General features: G+C 40.3%; 1 protein-coding gene across 1 annotated transcript in view; it reads right to left on the bottom strand.

Moving 5' to 3' along the window:
* Window positions 1-19,641, bottom strand: part of LOC310936933 (protein kinase C-binding protein NELL1-like) — a gene marked incomplete at its 3' end in the record, with an annotated part of 241,541 nt that overhangs the window by 126,110 nt on the left and 95,790 nt on the right. Inside the window, exons 8-12 of the mRNA XM_083901097.1 lie at window positions 15,710-15,844; window positions 13,328-13,430; window positions 11,260-11,333; window positions 8,135-8,234; window positions 4,328-4,456 (exon numbers count right to left, since the gene is read on the bottom strand). Coding sequence (XP_083757223.1) covers window positions 4,328-4,456; window positions 8,135-8,234; window positions 11,260-11,333; window positions 13,328-13,430; window positions 15,710-15,844 — 541 coding nt within the window. The remainder of the gene's footprint in view (window positions 1-4,327; window positions 4,457-8,134; window positions 8,235-11,259; window positions 11,334-13,327; window positions 13,431-15,709; window positions 15,845-19,641) is intronic.

Genomic DNA, 19,641 nt, shown 5'->3' with positions numbered 1-19,641 from the left:
CATCATCTTCAGCTTTTAAAATCACTTGAGTTGTTGAGCCTTTGACACTGTTCAGTTCCGTTTGACACAGCTCAAGTTAGTGCTCAATGCAGTAAAATCAAAGACCATGTTATTTTCAAATGGCAAGCAGCTTCAGTCTCACCTTCAGTCAAGTTGTTGACTGCTCACGGGGTCGAAATTGAAATGGTCACATCTTATAAATACTTAGGCATTCTAATTGATGAGCATCTGTCTTTTAAACTGCACATCGATAAACTTGTTTCAAAGTTGAAATTGAAATTGGGTTTCTTTTTTAGAAATAAATCATGTTTTTCACTTCAAGTTAGAAAACATTTGATCACCACAACGTTTTTACCCTTGTTGGACTATGGAGACTTGCTTTTTATGAATGCTCCTGATCAGTTTTTAAAGAAATTGGATTCTGTATACCACTGTGATCTGCGTTTTATGACTGGCTGCAGCTATCGTGTACATCATTGTTCCTTATATGCCGTTGCACATTGTCCATCTTTGTATGTCTGCAGTCTCTCTCACTGGCTGACTTTTATTTATAAATCCATTCTTGGACTTCTGCCTACATATTTGTGTTTACATTATGTGTAGAAACCACAGCCGATATGGCCTGCGTTCTCAGGACATTATACAAATGCAGGTTCCAAGAGTCAAAACTGAACTGGGCAAAAAGTCTTTTAAATTTTCTGCCCCGTCTACCTGGAACGTTGTGCAGAAGGACTTGAAATTGACACATCTCATAGCTCTGGGGGAATTCAAGTCAATTATAAAAGCCAGTTAAATTAGTTCACTAGGATCTTGTGATTGCACTGTGTTATTATGAAATCCCACCCTTGTTTTATCTGTAGTGTGTGATCGTATTCTACTTGTGTCTTGTTGTAACTATTTCTGTGTTTGTGCTGCTGTCTTGACCAGGTCACTCTTGGAAAATAGGTTTTAAATCTCAATGAGTTTTTTTACCTGGATAAAAGAAGGAAAAAAAAAAAGAATAGAACTTTTCACGGACTTGGCGGACTTCTGGTTTTTGCGGACTTCGCGGACTTCCGGTTTTCAGACTGATAGCGCTAGTGTGTTCTGACGGCGCCCCCTGCCTGGTGCAGCGTGATAAATCAGCGAAATTAAAATGACTCCAAAAAACGTTAAAATCAAGAATGCACACAATCGCGCCATGCTCAACCGACAGACCCAACTTGCTTTATAGATAGATTAGCAAAAAATTTACATCAGACCCATCTCACACTATTTAGTCTAGTTTACATACATTATTTCTCAACCTAGTGAGAGTTATGTTTCATGAGATGGGCCTGCATATATACATGCTGTTACGTGTTAGTGTAATGTGTCAGCTTAAGTAACTGCGGTTAGAAAGTACAACTACCACCAACACAGTAACAAGCTCGGGTGAGGTAAAGTTTCTCAGTGCACCAGTTCCTATACATTTGCATTCTACCCGGCAACATTATAATGCAAATTTGCCTGAGCTGTTTCCATGAGCCAAAGTTTCATCCACATCACCATGTTCACTGTGTATGCTGCACACCATGGACTGTGCCCCACTCTCTGTCCATGAGCTCATAGGTGATGGTGCTACCACTGAGTGGTGATGGAGGAGAGCTGAGACCGTCTGTTTCAATCATTCACACGCATCTGTTTTCAGAGCAGGATCAAAGTGTGATGGCAGTTAAACAAAAGACACATGTCGCACATACACTACAGTTGTGCATTTGTAGAATTTCTGTTCCCACGTAGAGTAAACAGATCCAGCACAAACAGGGGTGTGATGCGAAGACGATAAACATAAGGAGGACTGCTCAGGTTTTAGCTGCTGAAGCAGAGTCTGCAAGACATTAGTTAACCCTATTCAAGCCTTTGAATTGCTGTGTGCTGACAAGCACAATCAATAGCCACAGCTGCCTTCCTTCTTTTTCTAAGATATACAAAGTATTTCCCAATCTGGAGAGATGAGGAAGATGAGTAAGAGGTGCCTTAACAGCCAGTATGCAGAGAAATGCCTCTAACTTAACTCATCTCTTAAATCTACAAAGAAATTCATGCATCTTTTATGGGATAAATAAACACTCAGGCTTTGGTGGGCAGGCACGCACAGCACAAACCATCATCAGCATGTGCTCACGTTTTCTACATGTGTGCATATTCTGCATATGCAAACACATTTCTAGTTTTCCAGAGACTTGGCAGAGAGCTTTAAATATTAAAACCTTCCTTGAGAACATTATCTTCCTGGGTATAGGGCTCCGTGTCATACATGCTGCAGCACACAGGCAATATGCTGCAGGATCACTGGATGCTAGCACGGATGAAAAAGCAATTTTTGTCAAAAATCACATCCCACTCAGTTGTGGATTCAACTCCAAACACATTTAGAAATCAATGATTTAATTTTCTTTTCTGACAACAGTATTTGAGCTGACATCTGAGGAGATATGGCTGCCATGATATGAGGGAGAATATGAGGGAGAATACCACAACAACAATTTTTAAAATGCTTAACCAAGACCTACAATCATAATATGGACACTGTGCACAATATGTATATATACATATATGTATGTATGTGCACAATATGTATATATACACATATGTATATGTATACATTTATACATATACATATATGTATATATATATATCTGTGTATATATATATATACATATACATATATGTATATACACATATATATATATCTCTGTGTGTATATATATATATATATATACACACATATATATATATATATATATATATGCATATACATATACGTATATATATAAGCATGCAGAAGGGTGCCAATAATGTGGATTCCCAAGGAATTCCATCTAGGAAGACGATCTGCATTTCTATAGTTAGCGTAGTTCCTAGTTGTAGCTTGTGGTAAAGCATTTTTGATGTTTACTTCACCCTAAGGCACTTTATATATAAACAGTATATGAACAGAAAAACATCATCATCAACTGATCAACAAAGTGAGCCCCAGGTCTCAGCCCTCTCGGATTACAGGTATACTGTATAATCTCATATTCAATAATTTAGCTGCACATTAAAACATTTATGAGGAGGACACAATGGTCACATTATTATCGTAGAGACAGTGTCAGACACAATCTACAACAGAAGAAACCATTGTAAAACCACCCCACCGGACATGTGAGCTTTGTTTATAACTCAAATAAAACAACAACAACAAAAACATATGTAATTAACCCTGCTGTGAGGCATTATTCCCTCAGCCAATTTAAGTTAGGGGTGCGAGTGTCAAATACCACCATACTGTATGGCAGGATTCCAACTAATCCATTTACAATAGAAATCTGAGCCGCCTTAAGGGAGCAACTGCCAAAAGTGGATAATTCCACTTTAACAAAAGTAGTTGTGGCTCCACAGATTAAAAAGTTAGTCCAACAACAGCCTCTCCAAGCTCTCGTTGGTATGGTACTGTTGTGGATTGGAGTGAAGCTCTCAGTAAACCTCTTTTCCATGCAGATCAAACACAGGCAAACCGACTGAAGCTACTCGGCTTTAACCGCGTTTAGTATACATACAGTCTGCTGTGGCTCCGACCCAAAGACAACTGCACTGAGCGTCAAGCAAATCCTTTAGTCTGGCGACTGTCACTCCCAAGCCTCTTAATCAAATAAAGCCATTAGCTTTATCGCAAGTCTCATTCATGCACACATGCAAACTTTGCCAAGATCAGCAACCGTCATATTACAAGCACAACGACACTCTTAGTGATGACTTTGATTTTTTTCACAGAGATTAAAGGATCCTGATCAGATTATATTATGTCTCAAGACACGGTTTATACAAGAAAAATGAAACTCATCTTCTAGAATACAGAATGCAATGGAAGAAAAATGACACTTCATCAAATGCATAGCGTATCAAGTCGGTCTCCAACTTTGGTGGGTGATTGTATTTATTACTTGCTCAAACTTTCTCTTAAACTTAAATCATACATAATAAACCAACAAGAGGAGGACAACCAGTCTTAAATGCAGAGATGTTATGGTTGTGGATATTATATATTAAACGGACACAACTACAACTACATACACATGAATCACCGAACTTATTCCCAAAATCTAAGTTCACATCCAAACCGCACTGCTTTATAAGCAGTAATGTATCTGGCCTGTCAGGCCTGCATAAACCAACCAAAGTCTCCAGCCTTCAGTCTGCATAATCTCCCTTCTGAAAACAAACAGCCACGCGTTGCTTTTATCATCCCGAGCTCGTAGATTTCCTGAGTCGGTCACGTGAGCTTTGAATGAGCTCGAGCTGGGGAAGGTTTAGTTCCTACCTTCACAGTAAGTCGAATCCCCGTGGATGGAGGCGTAGCCGCTCTTGCATTCACACTCTGCTTTAGTATTCCGGTTTTTACACTCAGAGTTTTCTCCACAAATGAGTCCCTCTGCGCAGAAGTCATAACCTGAAACAGAGGGACAGGGGAAGCCGTGATTTACTTTGGTCTTAAAATCAGCCTTCCGCTCGTTCGGAAGGCGGTGAAAAATTGCGAACACGAACGCACATGCAACAGTACACAGAGACAAACAAAACAAAGCAAATGCACGAATGAGTAACCTTGTTTGTGTCAGTCACAACACTGTGGGTGACAAGAAGCCTTATTTATAATATTTACAGCTGCTGTACATATGGTGCAATATTTATGTTTTCATCGTGGTATTGTACACCACGAAACGGTAGACTCTTCATAAGTCGTCTAATAAGGACCACAGGAAATGATGTCTGCCCTTGAAGAACACTGCACACCTTACATAAGAAATGTGAAACAAAAGCACACAACATAATGATGTAACAGCTTTTATTGAGCTGAATAGACCATGAGCAGGTTTTCAACTATTGATGAATCAATTTCTTCAAATAAAACTATGTTTTAGAAGGCACAAAAAAAAACACCTGGAATACCTTGTTTGATTATTTCACTTTGGCTTTTTTCATTTTCCCATTACACAGAACAGTGGGATGATCCAAAGCTGCCAGTTGACATCGTTATGCAAATTAGCTGACGGCAAAGACAATGGTACAAAACAAGGCAAACAAACATACAAACAAGCAGATGTTAATGAACCCGAGTAACATGGCCCATCACTATACTGCTTGCTGATGTCATTGTCATTGGTGTCATTTAATATACACTAGTAGCAGTTCCAATTTTAAAATCTTTTTTTGTAAAGCGTGTTCATAATCTTTTTAACCCTTTAACACTAAGACTCAAAATGTCCGTCTGGACCTTATTTTGCTTATTTTAACCATAAAAGGGCTTTCAATATCTGGCCCTTATTTACTGCATGTTAAAATGGTGTATTAACAGTTTAAAATGAAGGAAAACAAAACGTTTTCTGTGGAACAAACAGATTCAACGGATTCTGCGTTGCTAAATTAGAAATTTGAACAGTATAAAACATATTTAAAAGAACATTTGTTTGAGTTTTTGTCTCAATGACCATGGCATGCACAGGCGTTTCTCCCACTTGTTTCCTTTCTGGTGACAAAGACACTGATTTGCTTGCTTCCTGCAACAGCATGAGTGAAACTGCCGTAATATCCACACTTTGGAATCTTTTCGCAAACCGTCGTGTAATTGCGGTAATGCAAAATGCACCTGCGAGAATGTGTCGTCTGCGATGTGCTCGTGTTTTAAGGGTTAAAATCTAATTAAGCAACAAACTCGACAAAGATCACACACACGCACACAAAAAGGACGGTCAGATGGACAGAAAATCAGTCTGAGAGAAAAGGACACAGACAGACAGACAGATGATTGTCTCCTGTTCTGTAGGTATAAGCTGATGTGGCCCATCATGTCCTGTAATGAGTGACAGACTGGCTGCAAATAAAAGCCATGAGAGATGGGGAGTCTGGGGAGTCATTACTGAGGACAGAGCAGCGAGGTCAGCGTTATTCTTCCTCTCTCACTCTACACACTACATGTCATGGTGCATTGTACAGTTTAAAGGACTGATTACACAGGAATAACTCGCACATGAGGGTTTCCATGAGTGTGCAGTAGAGTGCAGTCTGGCTCCAACAGAAGTCACACGACAAAATGTTTGCGATACACTCTTAGAAATAAGGGTTCCAAAAGTCTTCTTCCACAAGCGTTGAGGTTCTACCTGGAACCATTTGCGTCTTCAAGGGTAACACGAATGGTTCCAGTAAGAACCATTTTGATCCAGAGAACCCTTTAAAAACCCCTTTCCTGAATAAAGGGTTTTAAAGAACATTTATAAAAGCCTGGAGCCAAAAAGGGTTCTCCTATGAGGACAAGCCGAAGAACCTTATATGGTTCTACTAAGCACTTTTATTTCTAAGAGTGTAGTTGGAGTTTTGATTTAGCAATAGATAGAAATCAGTCCCAAAGTACAGAATTAAAGAATAATAAAAAAAAAATATCTTAAACTGACAATTTCATTAACTACCAAATTAAAAGAGCTAATATTACTCTGTAGACTTAACACCAGGACACAAGTAAAACTCAGAGTTGATGATTTATGACCGTCACTGTGCCAGTGTGTGTGTGTGTGTGTGTGTGTTTGGGGGGTAAGTGGGTGAACATGTGTGAGTCTACAGTCTTGTCTTACAGTCTAAACTCTTCTATCCTCTCTGTCGCCCTTTTTCTCACCTCCATCTCGTATTTTCTTCTTTTTTTCAACACAAGTCTACAACAAATAAACTACCGGTCAAAAGTTTGGGCTCACCTATACAATTTAATTTTTTTTGTGGTTTCCATAAAAGTTGCACTTTCATTCATCAAAAGAGTTGCAAAATGAATAGAAAATATAGTCAAGACATTGACAAAAGGGCAACATTATTATTTTGAATAAAAATCATTATTTCTAATCTTGTCAAAGGACCAGCAAAACTGTTTTCAGCTGTGCTAACATCATTGCACAAGGGTTTTCTAATCATCCAATAGCTTCTAACGCCATTAGCAAACACAAAGTACCATTAGAACACTGGAAATGGGCCTCTATACACCTATGTACATATTCCATTAAAAAACAGACGTTTGCAGCTAGAATAGTCGTTTACAACATTAACAATGTATAGAGTGTGTTTCTGATTCATTTAATGTTATATTCATTGAAGTGATTTTTCTTCAAAAAAATGTCACATTCTTCACATTTCTAAGTGACCCCAAAGTTTTGAACGGTGGTGTAGCTTTCTCTCTTACTTATATATATTATATCTTTCCTTGTTTGCCTTCCTCTTCCTCCTCTACCAACATATCAACATTTATCCTTCATCTCTACTTTTAATGTGCTAAAAGAAGCTGTGTAAAAATAAATTAACTATATTTAGTATAAAATGACCACGATATGATTAATACATATGTGTTAAACTGACATACTGGCTTAACTGATGCAAATGCAAATACATTTGTAATTATGGACTCAAGGTTTAAACCCCAGCTGCAAACCTTGCACACATTAACACAGTCCATCTCCTTTCCCTGCTTTCTTTTTCATCGTAGCACGTCTCAGACCATAAATTATCTCGCATTGTCCCCTCTCCTTTCTCTGCTGTCATTTCCTTCACATTGACCTTTTCTCTCTCTCATCTCTCGTCATCCCTTCCCTTTACCACCACTCTTAACTTCTGGATGCCGTTTCTACCCCCCTCCTTTTCATTTCCTCCTCTGTATGTGGTAAATCCAAGTCATGCTGCTTATCTTTCCTAAAAGACTTGTGCAATGTTCTCGCAGACTGCCCTGGGTTTCTTGTATAATGACACAATAGCTGACAGTCTCATACAGTTTGTTTATTCAGTGTATTTACTGAATTACCAATGGCTATTTAGCCTATAGTACCTCGCTGCCAAAGCAGCAGGGTTCAGGCAAATTGGCATAGCAGGTGTCTTATAACAGACAGACCAATCTGCTCGGGCAGGTATTCCAGCCAAGAAGCATTTATACTGGCTGGAAGAAGAGAGAATCATGTTGATTGCAGGGTGAACTGCCTGAATCCGGCAGACTGGCTGCATTTACTCCCCGCAGCCACAGGAGTTTGAGCATGCACATGCATAGCCGAACAAAGACTGATTCATGCAAATGTGAAGAGTTATTAAAAAAGACAGAATGACGTACCTCTACAAACATTACAGCATCTACCATCAGGTAAGATCTGCTCACTGACGGTGCAGTTGATCTCTGGGCAAGTTTCTGTGATTTTCACCATCAGGCCATTCTGGGGGGACAGAGATGAAAGAGGTGAAACACCAGTAATGTCGAGAAGTCATTTAATTCAAAAAATAAGGTCAAAATAAAGTTGCGGGAAATGAAACCCTGCTTTTTAGGATGAATAAATATTTTCGAAGCTCACAACTCCAGTCTGAATATTATGGTTTTGAAATCACAAATTATGGGTGGCAGCGCTTTTGAAAAAAAAAAAAAAAAAACTCCAGTAAAAACATTATTTTTTGCCATGAAAACAGGCACAACATAAAAGACTGTTTCCACCTTGTACATTTATAAGGCAGGTGTGCATACAGAGAGCAAGAAAGTGACAGGAAAAAAAAACTGATTATATATGCTAACAGCAGTTAGCATTTGGAAAAGTGATCATTTGCAGGCTCTAGCAGACACATTACTGTCATATAACATGTATCCACTGGACAGATAAATCCTCTGAGGCTGGAAGTTTGTGTAGAACTCTGTGCTGCACTGTGCAGCCAAGAATAGAACTTTTCGCGGACTTCCAGTTTTTGGATGCCGTTGCCCTCCTCTGTACTCTCGCATGTTTTTTGCGGACAAAGCGGAGCTCCGCGAGACAATAATTCCAGGAATTTAGCATCTTGTGACGTCCCAGTGAGCGCGGAAGTCGACATCGTGTGTTTTATCTCCTGCACTCAGACTGAGGAGGACCACAAAAACATGAGTGAGTCATCTTTTTTCACACTTTGGCAACTGGTATGGCCTCCAGAGACCCAAATATCAGAATCAGAATCATCAGAATCAGAATACTTTATTAATCCCCGTGGGGAAATTGTTTTTTATAAGGATTTAAATGATTAAAAAGTTGATTTTGCATAGTATGGGACCTTTAAAACAAAATAAGTAACTCTAGACTAGTGTTATTATTATTTAAAAATTCCCTGATTTAAGTAAACTACTTAAATCTGATTATTCCATATGTTGAACTAAAGTTGAATAGCCTAAAAATGGTTTGGAAAATTTCAAAAACTCCACATTGCTTTTACCCTGACAAAATCCTATTGAGCAATAGAACATTCAGACGACGACTCCATATTGTGATACACTAGAGGACTGCATGCATTAGTAAGGCAACGCTGTGGTTGTTCCTGAGGACAGAGTGGAAGCAGCAGTGATAAGTAGAAGAAATAATGAGCAACAGTGAGACAGTGTCAGGGAGGGTGATGGCAGTAAGAGGTGTGAAGACAATGAGTCAGGCCCAAGAAAGACAAAAACACAGGGGACAAAGGATCTATATAAATGCTTCCTCATATTATTTCCCTTCACCGTTATTAATATTTAACATAATTAATTCAAGCTACGCTATTTTTACATTAAACACACATTATATAAGAAAAAGAAATCAAACCCATTGTTGCCCAGTCAAATGTAAACCAACTGAAAAGTATCTAAGATTGTAGAATAATTTCAGAATAAGTATATTCATTGCATTATTCACTGTTGCTGTTGACAGGGTTGGTCAGGCTGTGTGGATGTGATAAAATGTAATAAATAAAATAAAAAAGGAGGGAAGTAGTGCAACATTGTGGATGTCAATGGCAAAGACAAGTTAGTCAGAAGGAAGAAATTTGCAGCATCAACTACCCATTAACATCTGAACCAGTCTCATCTAAAAAGAATTTGTCCACAATTAACTATTAAACAGTGTTCACATTCTGGAGTAAAGGATGGCTTTAAAGTGGAAGGAACCATGCAGTATTTTTACCCTAATTTAATTCTTTAGTCATTATGATGGTTAAATTGCTTGTTGCAGGGAGATTGGCGGCTGTTTTCCACTCCCCCACCATCTATTAGTGGGAAAAAAGTTAGGGCTGCCGAACCAGAATCCTCACAATCAGGAGGTCGGTAGATTCAGCGATAGATTTATTTTAGACTTTCATCATGGCAGAGCCGGTGAAGAAGAAGCAGAGAAAATCATTGTTGGAGGAAGCAAGGAAGAGGAAAGGACTGGCTGACCAAGTGTTGGGCCTCACACAGGTAGACATCTGGCATTTTTCGATTGAGAGAAGAATGCGAAACATGGATTCATGGCTTCTGTTGTGTTCTGTTGAAAACAAATGCACTTGGCCAGGAGTGGAGAAGGCAGGGGGCTTCGTCAGTGCTGAGTTTTTACAACAGTGAGGATAAAGGGGGCGTCAACGGATCGATGTGTACGGTGGTGTCATATAAATGTACACTCTTAGATATAAGGGTTCCAAAAGAGTCCTTCTACAAGGGCAAAAAAGGGAAAAACCCTTTCCCGAAGAAAGGGTTTTTCAAGGGTTCTTGGTAACACTAATGGTTCCAGTAAGAACCATTTTGATCCAGAGAACCCTTTAAAACCCCTTTCCTGAATAAAGGGTTTTAAAAGGGTTCCTGGTGGAATCCTCCAAAAGGGTTCCAGGTGGAACCTTTATAAAAAGGTACTACCTGAAAGGGTTCTCGTATGAGGACAAGCCGAAGAACCTTATATGGTTCTACTTAGCACTTTTATTTCTAAGAGTCTATATACTGAAAAAAGAGACCAGACTTGTTCTGCTTTACCTACTTGAAGCTACAAGGAACATGCTGATGTTTCAGTGTCTCAGGGGTCTAATAACGAGTCAAGGAATCCATTTTGGGGCTCTCTGTACCCAATTATTGCTTAAATGTTTTGCTTTTTTCTTTCAATTTAAAGATACATAGCTTGTGAGTAAAGAAAGCTAACCTCTGTTTTATGTTGACCTGGAATGATGACTTTAATTATAACACGTGCAGTGATGAAGCTCCAATTCAAATCAGGCCTTTGTGTTGCTGTGTTTATACGTTGCTCTAATTACGTGGATATCTCGCTATTAGAGAGAAGAAAAAGACTGGGGTAGGGAGAAAAAAAATGAACAAGGCCTGTTGGCTAATTGAATTACAAGCTGATCAGCTGATCACCACCGCCACACAACCCTTACACATTTAGACTGAATGTAAAATGTTGTAGGGTGATCTGATTGGAAAATAGAGGTTTATTATATAAAAAAAAGGGTTACCTTGCATTCCATGCAGCTCTCGGATAAAACGTGCTGGCCTTCAGCATAACCTTGTCCCATGTAGGAACATTTTGCTGTGGAAAAACAAAACAGACACACAGTAAGAACACTGCTTCAACACTCTTAAGATATGTTCGGTGAATAAAAAATACCAGAAATGTAGTATTCCCTCCCCTAACATGAGCTCCTACCAATAGTGAGCATCTAAGACTGTACAGTATCTGGAAAAAAGTTCCCAGACTGAGCATCTGCAGTTTATTCCATTAGAAACTTGTTCTTGGCGAGTGCGCATAAACACAGAGGAAATGTATTAGCGCATTAAGAATACAACAGAGGATAGCCTTCTACATATTCCTCTGGCAATGAAGCAGAAATAGAAAATGAAGCATATGATATAAAGTCCTGCTTTTCTCCTCTCTAGGGTCCAAATCCACGGAGCCCTCAGTCGCAGCTCCGGAGCACTGCTCCGAAATGTTGCTCCCTCGTTCATCTTTGCTAGGGCACTGATGTTCACAAGGGAGGTAGAGGAGGAAGAAAGCGTGAGCGCAAGGATGGAAGGAGGCAGAGGAGGCTTGGAATTATTCAACGACGGACTATACTTCAGGGATTTAGTGCTTTGCGGTACAGCAAGAGAGACGCAGCTGTCCATGGGTCTGCGAACTGTTACCAGATCCATGTGCTTTATAATAGAAACGACGGTTTCCAATTCAGCTTCCATGGTAATCAGACACCTGTGATCTTTGCTGCTGCAGAGTTACTCTGATTCTACTGTGCCAGCAGAACATCTAACCTAAATCAGTTTCTGCAGGTTGTAGTTACACCAAAACATTCAGAAGTATGGACTACTTTGCTCCAATGCCAACACAAACTATATTAATGTTTCTCTAAAAAAAGCTCACAAAAAAGTTTCTAGTCTCCTCATGCACAGAGTGAGGCATGAGGTGAACAGTTAGTGCTGTACCAAATCTACCCTCACTTCACCTTTTTATAGTTAGAAACATATTATTGAGAGCAATTACTATACAAACAGAGAATAAGAGCAAAGCAACTATTCCCAGTCCAGTAGTGTGATACTGTGTTGAAAACAAGAACAGAAACTTCTCACTTTATTAAAGCTCCCATAGAGTGGTCCTATCGCACATATATGTGAGTTATGGAGGTCTACTTACATACATCAACTTGTTTTTATGGTCAAAAACCTCCTAGTTGCTGTAAATGAGCCGATAGAAATCTCTCCTCACTGAATCTCTCGTCAGCAGCGCTGTTTCAGACTGAAATCTCACCCCCAGAAGACAGACTTTCCAAACTGTCTTGTGATTGGCCAATACCTGGAAGTGACGCAATCAGCACACCAGCTCTCAGAAGCACAGCTCCCCCCTCTGGGGGAGTGGATGCACTGCTACTCATTATCAAAACATTGTTTGAACAGTGTTTAAAAATAGCTTCGTCACGACTCCCCGCCGCAGTCCCTTCTACGCCTTTGACCCGGAGTCTGACCCAGAGTCAGAAAACACTTTCGCTCGTGAAACACCTCCACAACAGACATTCTTCTTCTTCTTCTGTGATTCAATGTATGCAAGCAGATGTGCCCGGAGCAGGAGGATCCGATGTTCAGGAGAAATGCTGTTTACGTAACCAGATCAGGTTTTTTCAGAGATCTCGCTGAGCCTGAGGTTACAATACAACACAGCGTTCTCAGCAGTGGCTGAACTGTTTGTTTCTCTGTCAAAGCGAAATTTGCGTATGCAGGATCAGATGATCATCCACAAAGGCCCTGTTTCATGCATTATCTGCATCAATCTGGTCCAGATTTGGGGGCAATTGAAAATTAACATGGTAAGTCCCTTTTAACAAGTTCAGATGTGAATATCTCAATGACATCTTAACAGATCAGGACGTTTATGTAAGATGGCAATAAGTAAGTTAAATTATATACGGAACCAGAAAGTCTTCTGAATCCAGTGGAACAAAATGTAAACATGTCAGGAGCTGGTAAATAAATGTGTTATATCCATTGCTGAACCATCCAGTCAAACTGCATATAAAATGTTGTGTTGCTGATACTTACGTCTGCATTTCTTACAACATGTCCCGTCAACATGCACAGGCAGCGAGTCCTCCGAGCAGTTTGCAGGAGGGCAGAAAATCCTAAGACACTCCACCACACCATTCTGCAAAAAAAAAATAAAAAAAATAATAATTTCACTTTTTTTCCAGAAGCAAAAATCGCAACACTCAGCATGTACATGTACCAAAAGTCTTCTACTGTAAAATTCACTGTGGACACATCTGCTTCCCACTACATCTCAAATTACATTTGCACAAGAAGTCAGTGCATTTGATTTCTTTATCTGACCTAACAGTACATGCAGTGCTTATTCCGATGCGGTTGGTACAGAACAGACAAACCCTCTGTGGGCAGCAGCAGCGTTACAACCACCCAAACCAACCCAGCACCGTTCAGAATCCCACCTACAGGACTGCAATCTGAAACTGGAAAGCTATCATATGAAAATATAAAATCCTAATGTAATTCAGTCCAGATAACAGATTCATCATCGAGCGCTGTATGGCTGATACTGAAATGGAGCAGCCTGCTGATAACAGGTAGTTATTCAAGCCCTGAAGGACTGCCTTCATTTTTGAGGCTGATATCTCTCTCTGTGCATGTCTCTTCATTTCGTGAGTCATCGTATATGGTTCCCCCAGGATGCCGCAGTTATCAGTTAATGGTATGTCCACAGGAGGAAATCAGACCAAATAAACTCCACCCTGTGCTTGATGTGCAATGATGCAGCAAGTCCAATTCCCAAGGGCTCGGGATGGCCTGATTCAACACATTTCAAAATCTGGCTCCGATGTATGAGCACAGGCAGAAAGGCTTATTGAGGAGGGGGGGGGGCTTATTAGGGTGCATATAGCAGGTAGGGAGAGACCATGCAGGGGCTGCAAAAGAGGGAGGTATGATGAGAAAGTTAATGAGGCCTAAGCTTGAGAGTGGAGAATTGCATTTAAAGAAGAATGTCCCATTAGATCAAGTTACACTGATACATGTACTTTATGTGATCTTGATAGTCTTCCAGAGGTTATTTTGTGAAAAGGAATAGTGACGTTTCTTTCTGAATATGTCCTTTGACTTTATATGATATACTGGAAAACTTTCATGTCTTTTCTGTCCAATTCATACTCAAAATGTCTCATTCCTAAGTGCAATTGACAATGATCTGTATTTAAATTTTTAATCTTGTGAGAGTGAGTTTTTGTTTGTGAAAGAAAATTTACATTTGTGTGTTATAGATAACTTTATTTATCCCCTTAGGACAATCCACAGTTTCACCACTTCACACTCAACCAAAACACAAAGCAGTTTAGCAGTTTTGTTTCTTTTCGATTTAACTCCTGACGACACATACACCAGAGACCAAAAGCATAGTGGAAACAGAAGCTGAGGGAGGTGTATGGGATGGAGGCTTTAACTGATCTTAAAGGAGGTCTTTAACAGGAGGTGGCTATTGCAAGATACATCTCTAACTGAAGGGAACCCATACTGTGCTGTACTGTCCTAACTGTCCATTATTCTTTATTTATTTATTTAACTATACTGTACTAATTGTTATTGTTCAGCTTGCTGGGCCCCAATGTGTTTTTTGTTCTATGTCTGTCTCTGTTTTTACTTGCACTGTCATATGCACTCTGTGCTGTTGTCAATGAATGTTTAGTACTGTGTTTTTCATTGCTAAATATAAATAAAGTAAAAAAAAAAAAAAAAACACAAAATGCAAAGTGTGACACTGTACTTTAAAGCCAAACTGGTCTAAAAATGTTAAACAATAAAAAGAAAATACTAAAAATACTGGGACTAAAAACTGCCCAGGTTAAAATGATACCTAAACATACATACTACACAAATCATTTCAATAATGTTTCATCTAGTAGAGTCAGTTCGCCAACATAAGCAGCAAAATTAAATATAAAAGGATAAGAAGGCACAATATACATGGATGTTGCCAGTATCTTTTTACACATGGCCATGATTTGTTGCTGCTTCCATATTATTGCAGTAATATTTGCTTCTCCACTAGGTCGAGGAATGTTGTTTTCCTCATCAGTTCACAGATCAGTTTTTAATGATGGAAACTCACCGAGTGATGCTGTTCGGGTACCCTTGGTAGCCCACAATGTTTATTTAGTTCACATCTGATTCACATCTAGCCAGCAAATCATGCCCTCATGGATTTGATGATAAGTAAATAGAGAAAAGTAGGCCTTAAAATATTACACAATATAGATATATACATAGATAATAAAAAGTTGATATTGTTAAGTTGATAAGCCTTTCATTTCTGAAGCTATTGCCCAGTAAGGTTGGGAAAACCTCTTTGTTCAGTGGTAAACTTTGTTGTTGATCGTGTAATAATTGAAAGTGGATGCCTCATCCTTTGACACTGACCTTACATGCACAGTTCCTGCAGTTCTCTTGCTCCACCCACAGCTCCTTATCCCGGTACACCATGTTGTTGGCACTGCAGGTCCTCTCGCAGTGACAGCCCTCCAGCTGGGTCAGCCTGGACTCGGCGTAGTTCAACTGAGAACAAGCACAGAATCGCCAGTGATCACCAAACTAAACCAAAAGTCTGAGCCCACCACCACCACCACCCCTCTTCCTCTGGCGTTCCTCCATGTTGGTTTTCACAGAGCTCTGTTCCAGTGGGAGCCACTCATGAGAGGAGCATACAGAAGAATAAGTGATCGTCATTCAGCTCATGCTCCACACCTCAAGCTACAATTGTGAAATGACACACCAGACTGAAACACCTCCCCAATCCTGCCTCACCCCTTGTATTCCTACAAACTGGTAAGTCCTTCTTCTACGACTCCTTTCATAATGAATGCTCTCTACAGTTTCCTCTCGACAAAGGTGATGAATCTTTGATTAACAAAAGTCATAAGGTAGAGTCACAGAGGGTGGGCTGCAATTGTAAAAGGATTTACTGACACAGTCTCTTGTATATTTACCAATGTTTTAAACTGCATACTAACAATGTGTTGTGGCGATTATGTTTTGCAATATACCTGAATTATTTCCACAGCTATTTTTTTCAGTAATTGAAGTTGTTTTTTTGATGTACAAACCACATTTCCAGGGGGGAACAAAATAAAACTATAAAATCTGTGATTTGTTGACTTGCTCAATCCTTTGTTTAACAGAAAAAAAGTACAACGGGATGACTGTCAGTGTTTTCACTGACAAAACTAATTGTTCTTTGTGAATATATAAAAAAATAGAACATGATGGCTCACACACTCAAAAACAAAAAAAGATTGGCACAGCTTGCAAGATTGAAAATGTCATACATGTATTTCTGTTCTAGAAGGTACCAAGTAGCAGGTGAGGATATGATAATAAGTTATAAATGGATTATCTTTTTGGCAAGTTTATTATACCGTGAAGATGTTCCATTGCTCCATTCTCTCAGGAACACCAATCCCCACCATCTCTGTGAAACCTGTAAAAAGCCTGGGCAAGAATTTTGACAACAGCCTCTGGGATTCAGCATCCATCGAGGGCACCTGTGAAGAGCTGGAGCCATGGTTGAAGAATGTCGATAAAACTGACCTTCCCTGGAAATTCAAGGCTTGGATTTATCAGCAGGGAATCCTACTGAGGATCCTGTGGTCTTTGCTCGTGTATGAGTTTCCAATCTCCACCATTTCAGAACTGGAAGGGAGAGTCAGCTGCTATCTGAGGAGACGGGGCTACCAAGGAGTCTGAGCAGTATCGCTCTTGACAGTCATACCTGCAAACTGAGGCTCCCACTGAAATCCATCGAGGATTGCGTACAAGGAGGGTGCTGCAGCTCAGAGACTCAGAGGTCGCTGGGGCTGGAGTAGTGCCGATGGTTGATGGTCAGTGCAGTGACCAGAGGAAGGGCAGGATTATGAACATTTGCAGGCAACTAATCCTAGATGAGGTGAGGGCAGCTATTGAGGAGGTCCAGCAGAACAGCGGGAATGACACGGCAAGGCGAGATGAGAACAAGTGGAGGAGAGGAAGATCTCCTGGGCTGAGTTGGGCAGGCAGAACCACGCTGCATTAAGTTCCCTAATCCAGGCCATCCATGACGTCCTTCCCAGCACTTACAACCTCCACTGCTGGGGCTTGAGCTGCCTACCAAAGGCTCTGGGAGAGGGTCGCTAGCGTTGGCGCCAAGACCAAGTACTCATCGCAGAAACTATCTGCAGTACTGTCACCAGCTGCAGGAGATTAAAACCCTCAAGGCAGACAATTGGTTTTGTTCGTGCAGGAGAGAAACCATAAAGGACATCCAACTGGCAACAACTGGGATACTAAATACCGCACAGGACTGGCAGCTGATGTTGGACTTGGGTAGGCAGCTTAAATTCCCCCAGCATGTAACCAAGACCACCCTCAGGTCAGACATATTACTGGTGTCAGAGAGGACTAAGAACATCATCATGTTGGAAATTACAGTGCCTTGGGAGGATCACATGGACGAGGCCTTTGAAAGGAAAAGGGAGAAGTATGAGGGTCTTGTCAGTGATTGCCACAGACAAGAATAGAGGTGGGGTGCAGAGGTCTTGCAGGGCAGTCCCTCTGTAGAGCCTATAATGCACTCGGCATCACAGGAGAAAGGAGGAGGATAGCCACCCAGAGCAAAACAGAGGCTGCTGAAAAAGCCTCAAGATGGCTCTAGATCAAGAGAGCTGATCTGTGGGAGAATGCTGCTAGGACACAAGCTGAGGCTTGATCAACCTCGAGTGGGTCACATGAGCAAGGGTGTCTGAAGTTGAAAGCCCCGAAACCCCAAAGTGACCTCGGGAACATCACTGATGATGTGCCCTAGCTTAGCATCAGAAGATATTTCATTACAGCAAATACTGTATTGTGATATCTGGCTGAGGGCTGCAACCTCTCTTTAATGTTCTCTTTAAAGTAACTGCTGACAGTGAAAGTTAAATCCGTGACAAACATCTGTTCTATACTATATTTTTAGTGAAAATCAGCACACATTACAGCTCAGTTTGTGTGATTCTAACATCTATCTTTGTGGGTTCAAATTATTTTTTTTTAACTGCTCCTGATTGGGATCTGCTTGGTTAAACAGTGCAGTGTGGGTTATTATTGAATGAATGATAACCCAAACCTGGAGTTTCACAGGCTGTTCTACTGTTCTGCCTCCACCCCTCTGATGCATCATCTCACTCGCCAAAGTGTCACCACAAAATGAAAAAGACTTCTCAGTAACAAAAAGAAATACAATCGTGGATGACACCAAGGCTTTTTACAACATTTAGAGGAATCCCAGCTGGCTGCAGGATAACTGGGTACGCTGTGAGCAGTTGAGATGTGTCCTGTCAAAGCCCCAAACAAAATGTTTGAAATGCACTTTCAAAGGCTGGGAGGCTGCCTTGAGGCACCACAGAGGAATACTTTCAGTGTGCATCAAAAAGCACAGTGATAGTGAACAAAGGACTCAGAGGCTAATAGTATATCCTATGGTTGATACTTCAGGCCAAGAGACACGAGATAAATTATAATAATAAAAAAAAAAGAGAAAAAAAGCTGATGGAAATATAGTAGCTGAAACAGATTCCAATGCAATTCAGTCTTGGACACACATTTCAAATCCAGATCTTGGAAGTCAAATGAAAGCAAAGGAAACAACCACACACTTAAACTCTACAACCTCATCAGAGCATCCTAAAAGGTAAGTGTCGGTAATAAGGTTTCTGGGTATAGAGCAAAGGATGACTTTCTATTAGCCCACCAAAGCCAGTCGAAATGTTCAAGCACAAAATGCAGTGAAGTGAGAAACCAAGAGCGTTGTAAGCAACAAAACAACTTGAATAAAACACCAGAGTGAAGAGAAAAACATGGCCAACCTAATTTCAGCCTCGACACTTAACTGAGCATCATGAGCCTTACTGTACACTGTGAATAAAACATTTTGTGTGTTACACTTTTGTTAAATAGGGAATATTCTGTTGTTCTTTCTTGACATTTTCTATTTGTTTATCCTTGATTTGTCACAGACAGGCCATAATATACTTTACATACACACTAATGTTATGGCATATGCATAAAAGGTGGCACTGAGCTAGTTCTGTTAGTGCTGGGCAAATTAACCGCAGTTAACAGCATCAACGCTAACGCACGACACGTTTCCATGACGACTGACCAGAAAAAGTGACGTCATGTTTACGTGCGGCAGCACCAGAGCACTGCGTTAACTCTTTTAGCGCCGGTTAGCGCACCTACAGTCGAACTGGATTGGTCTGTTTATTAAAGGAAAAGAGCAGCACTACAAATAACCAGCGTACCCGTGCACTGCGTATGTGTGCCTCTGTTTTTAAAGTTTA

Source organism: Microchirus variegatus (assembly GCF_963457635.1).
Source record: "Microchirus variegatus genome assembly, chromosome: 14".
In the NCBI taxonomy this organism is placed as follows: domain Eukaryota; kingdom Metazoa; phylum Chordata; class Actinopteri; order Pleuronectiformes; family Soleidae; genus Microchirus; species Microchirus variegatus.
This window is presented reverse-complemented; position numbering and strand designations above follow the sequence as displayed.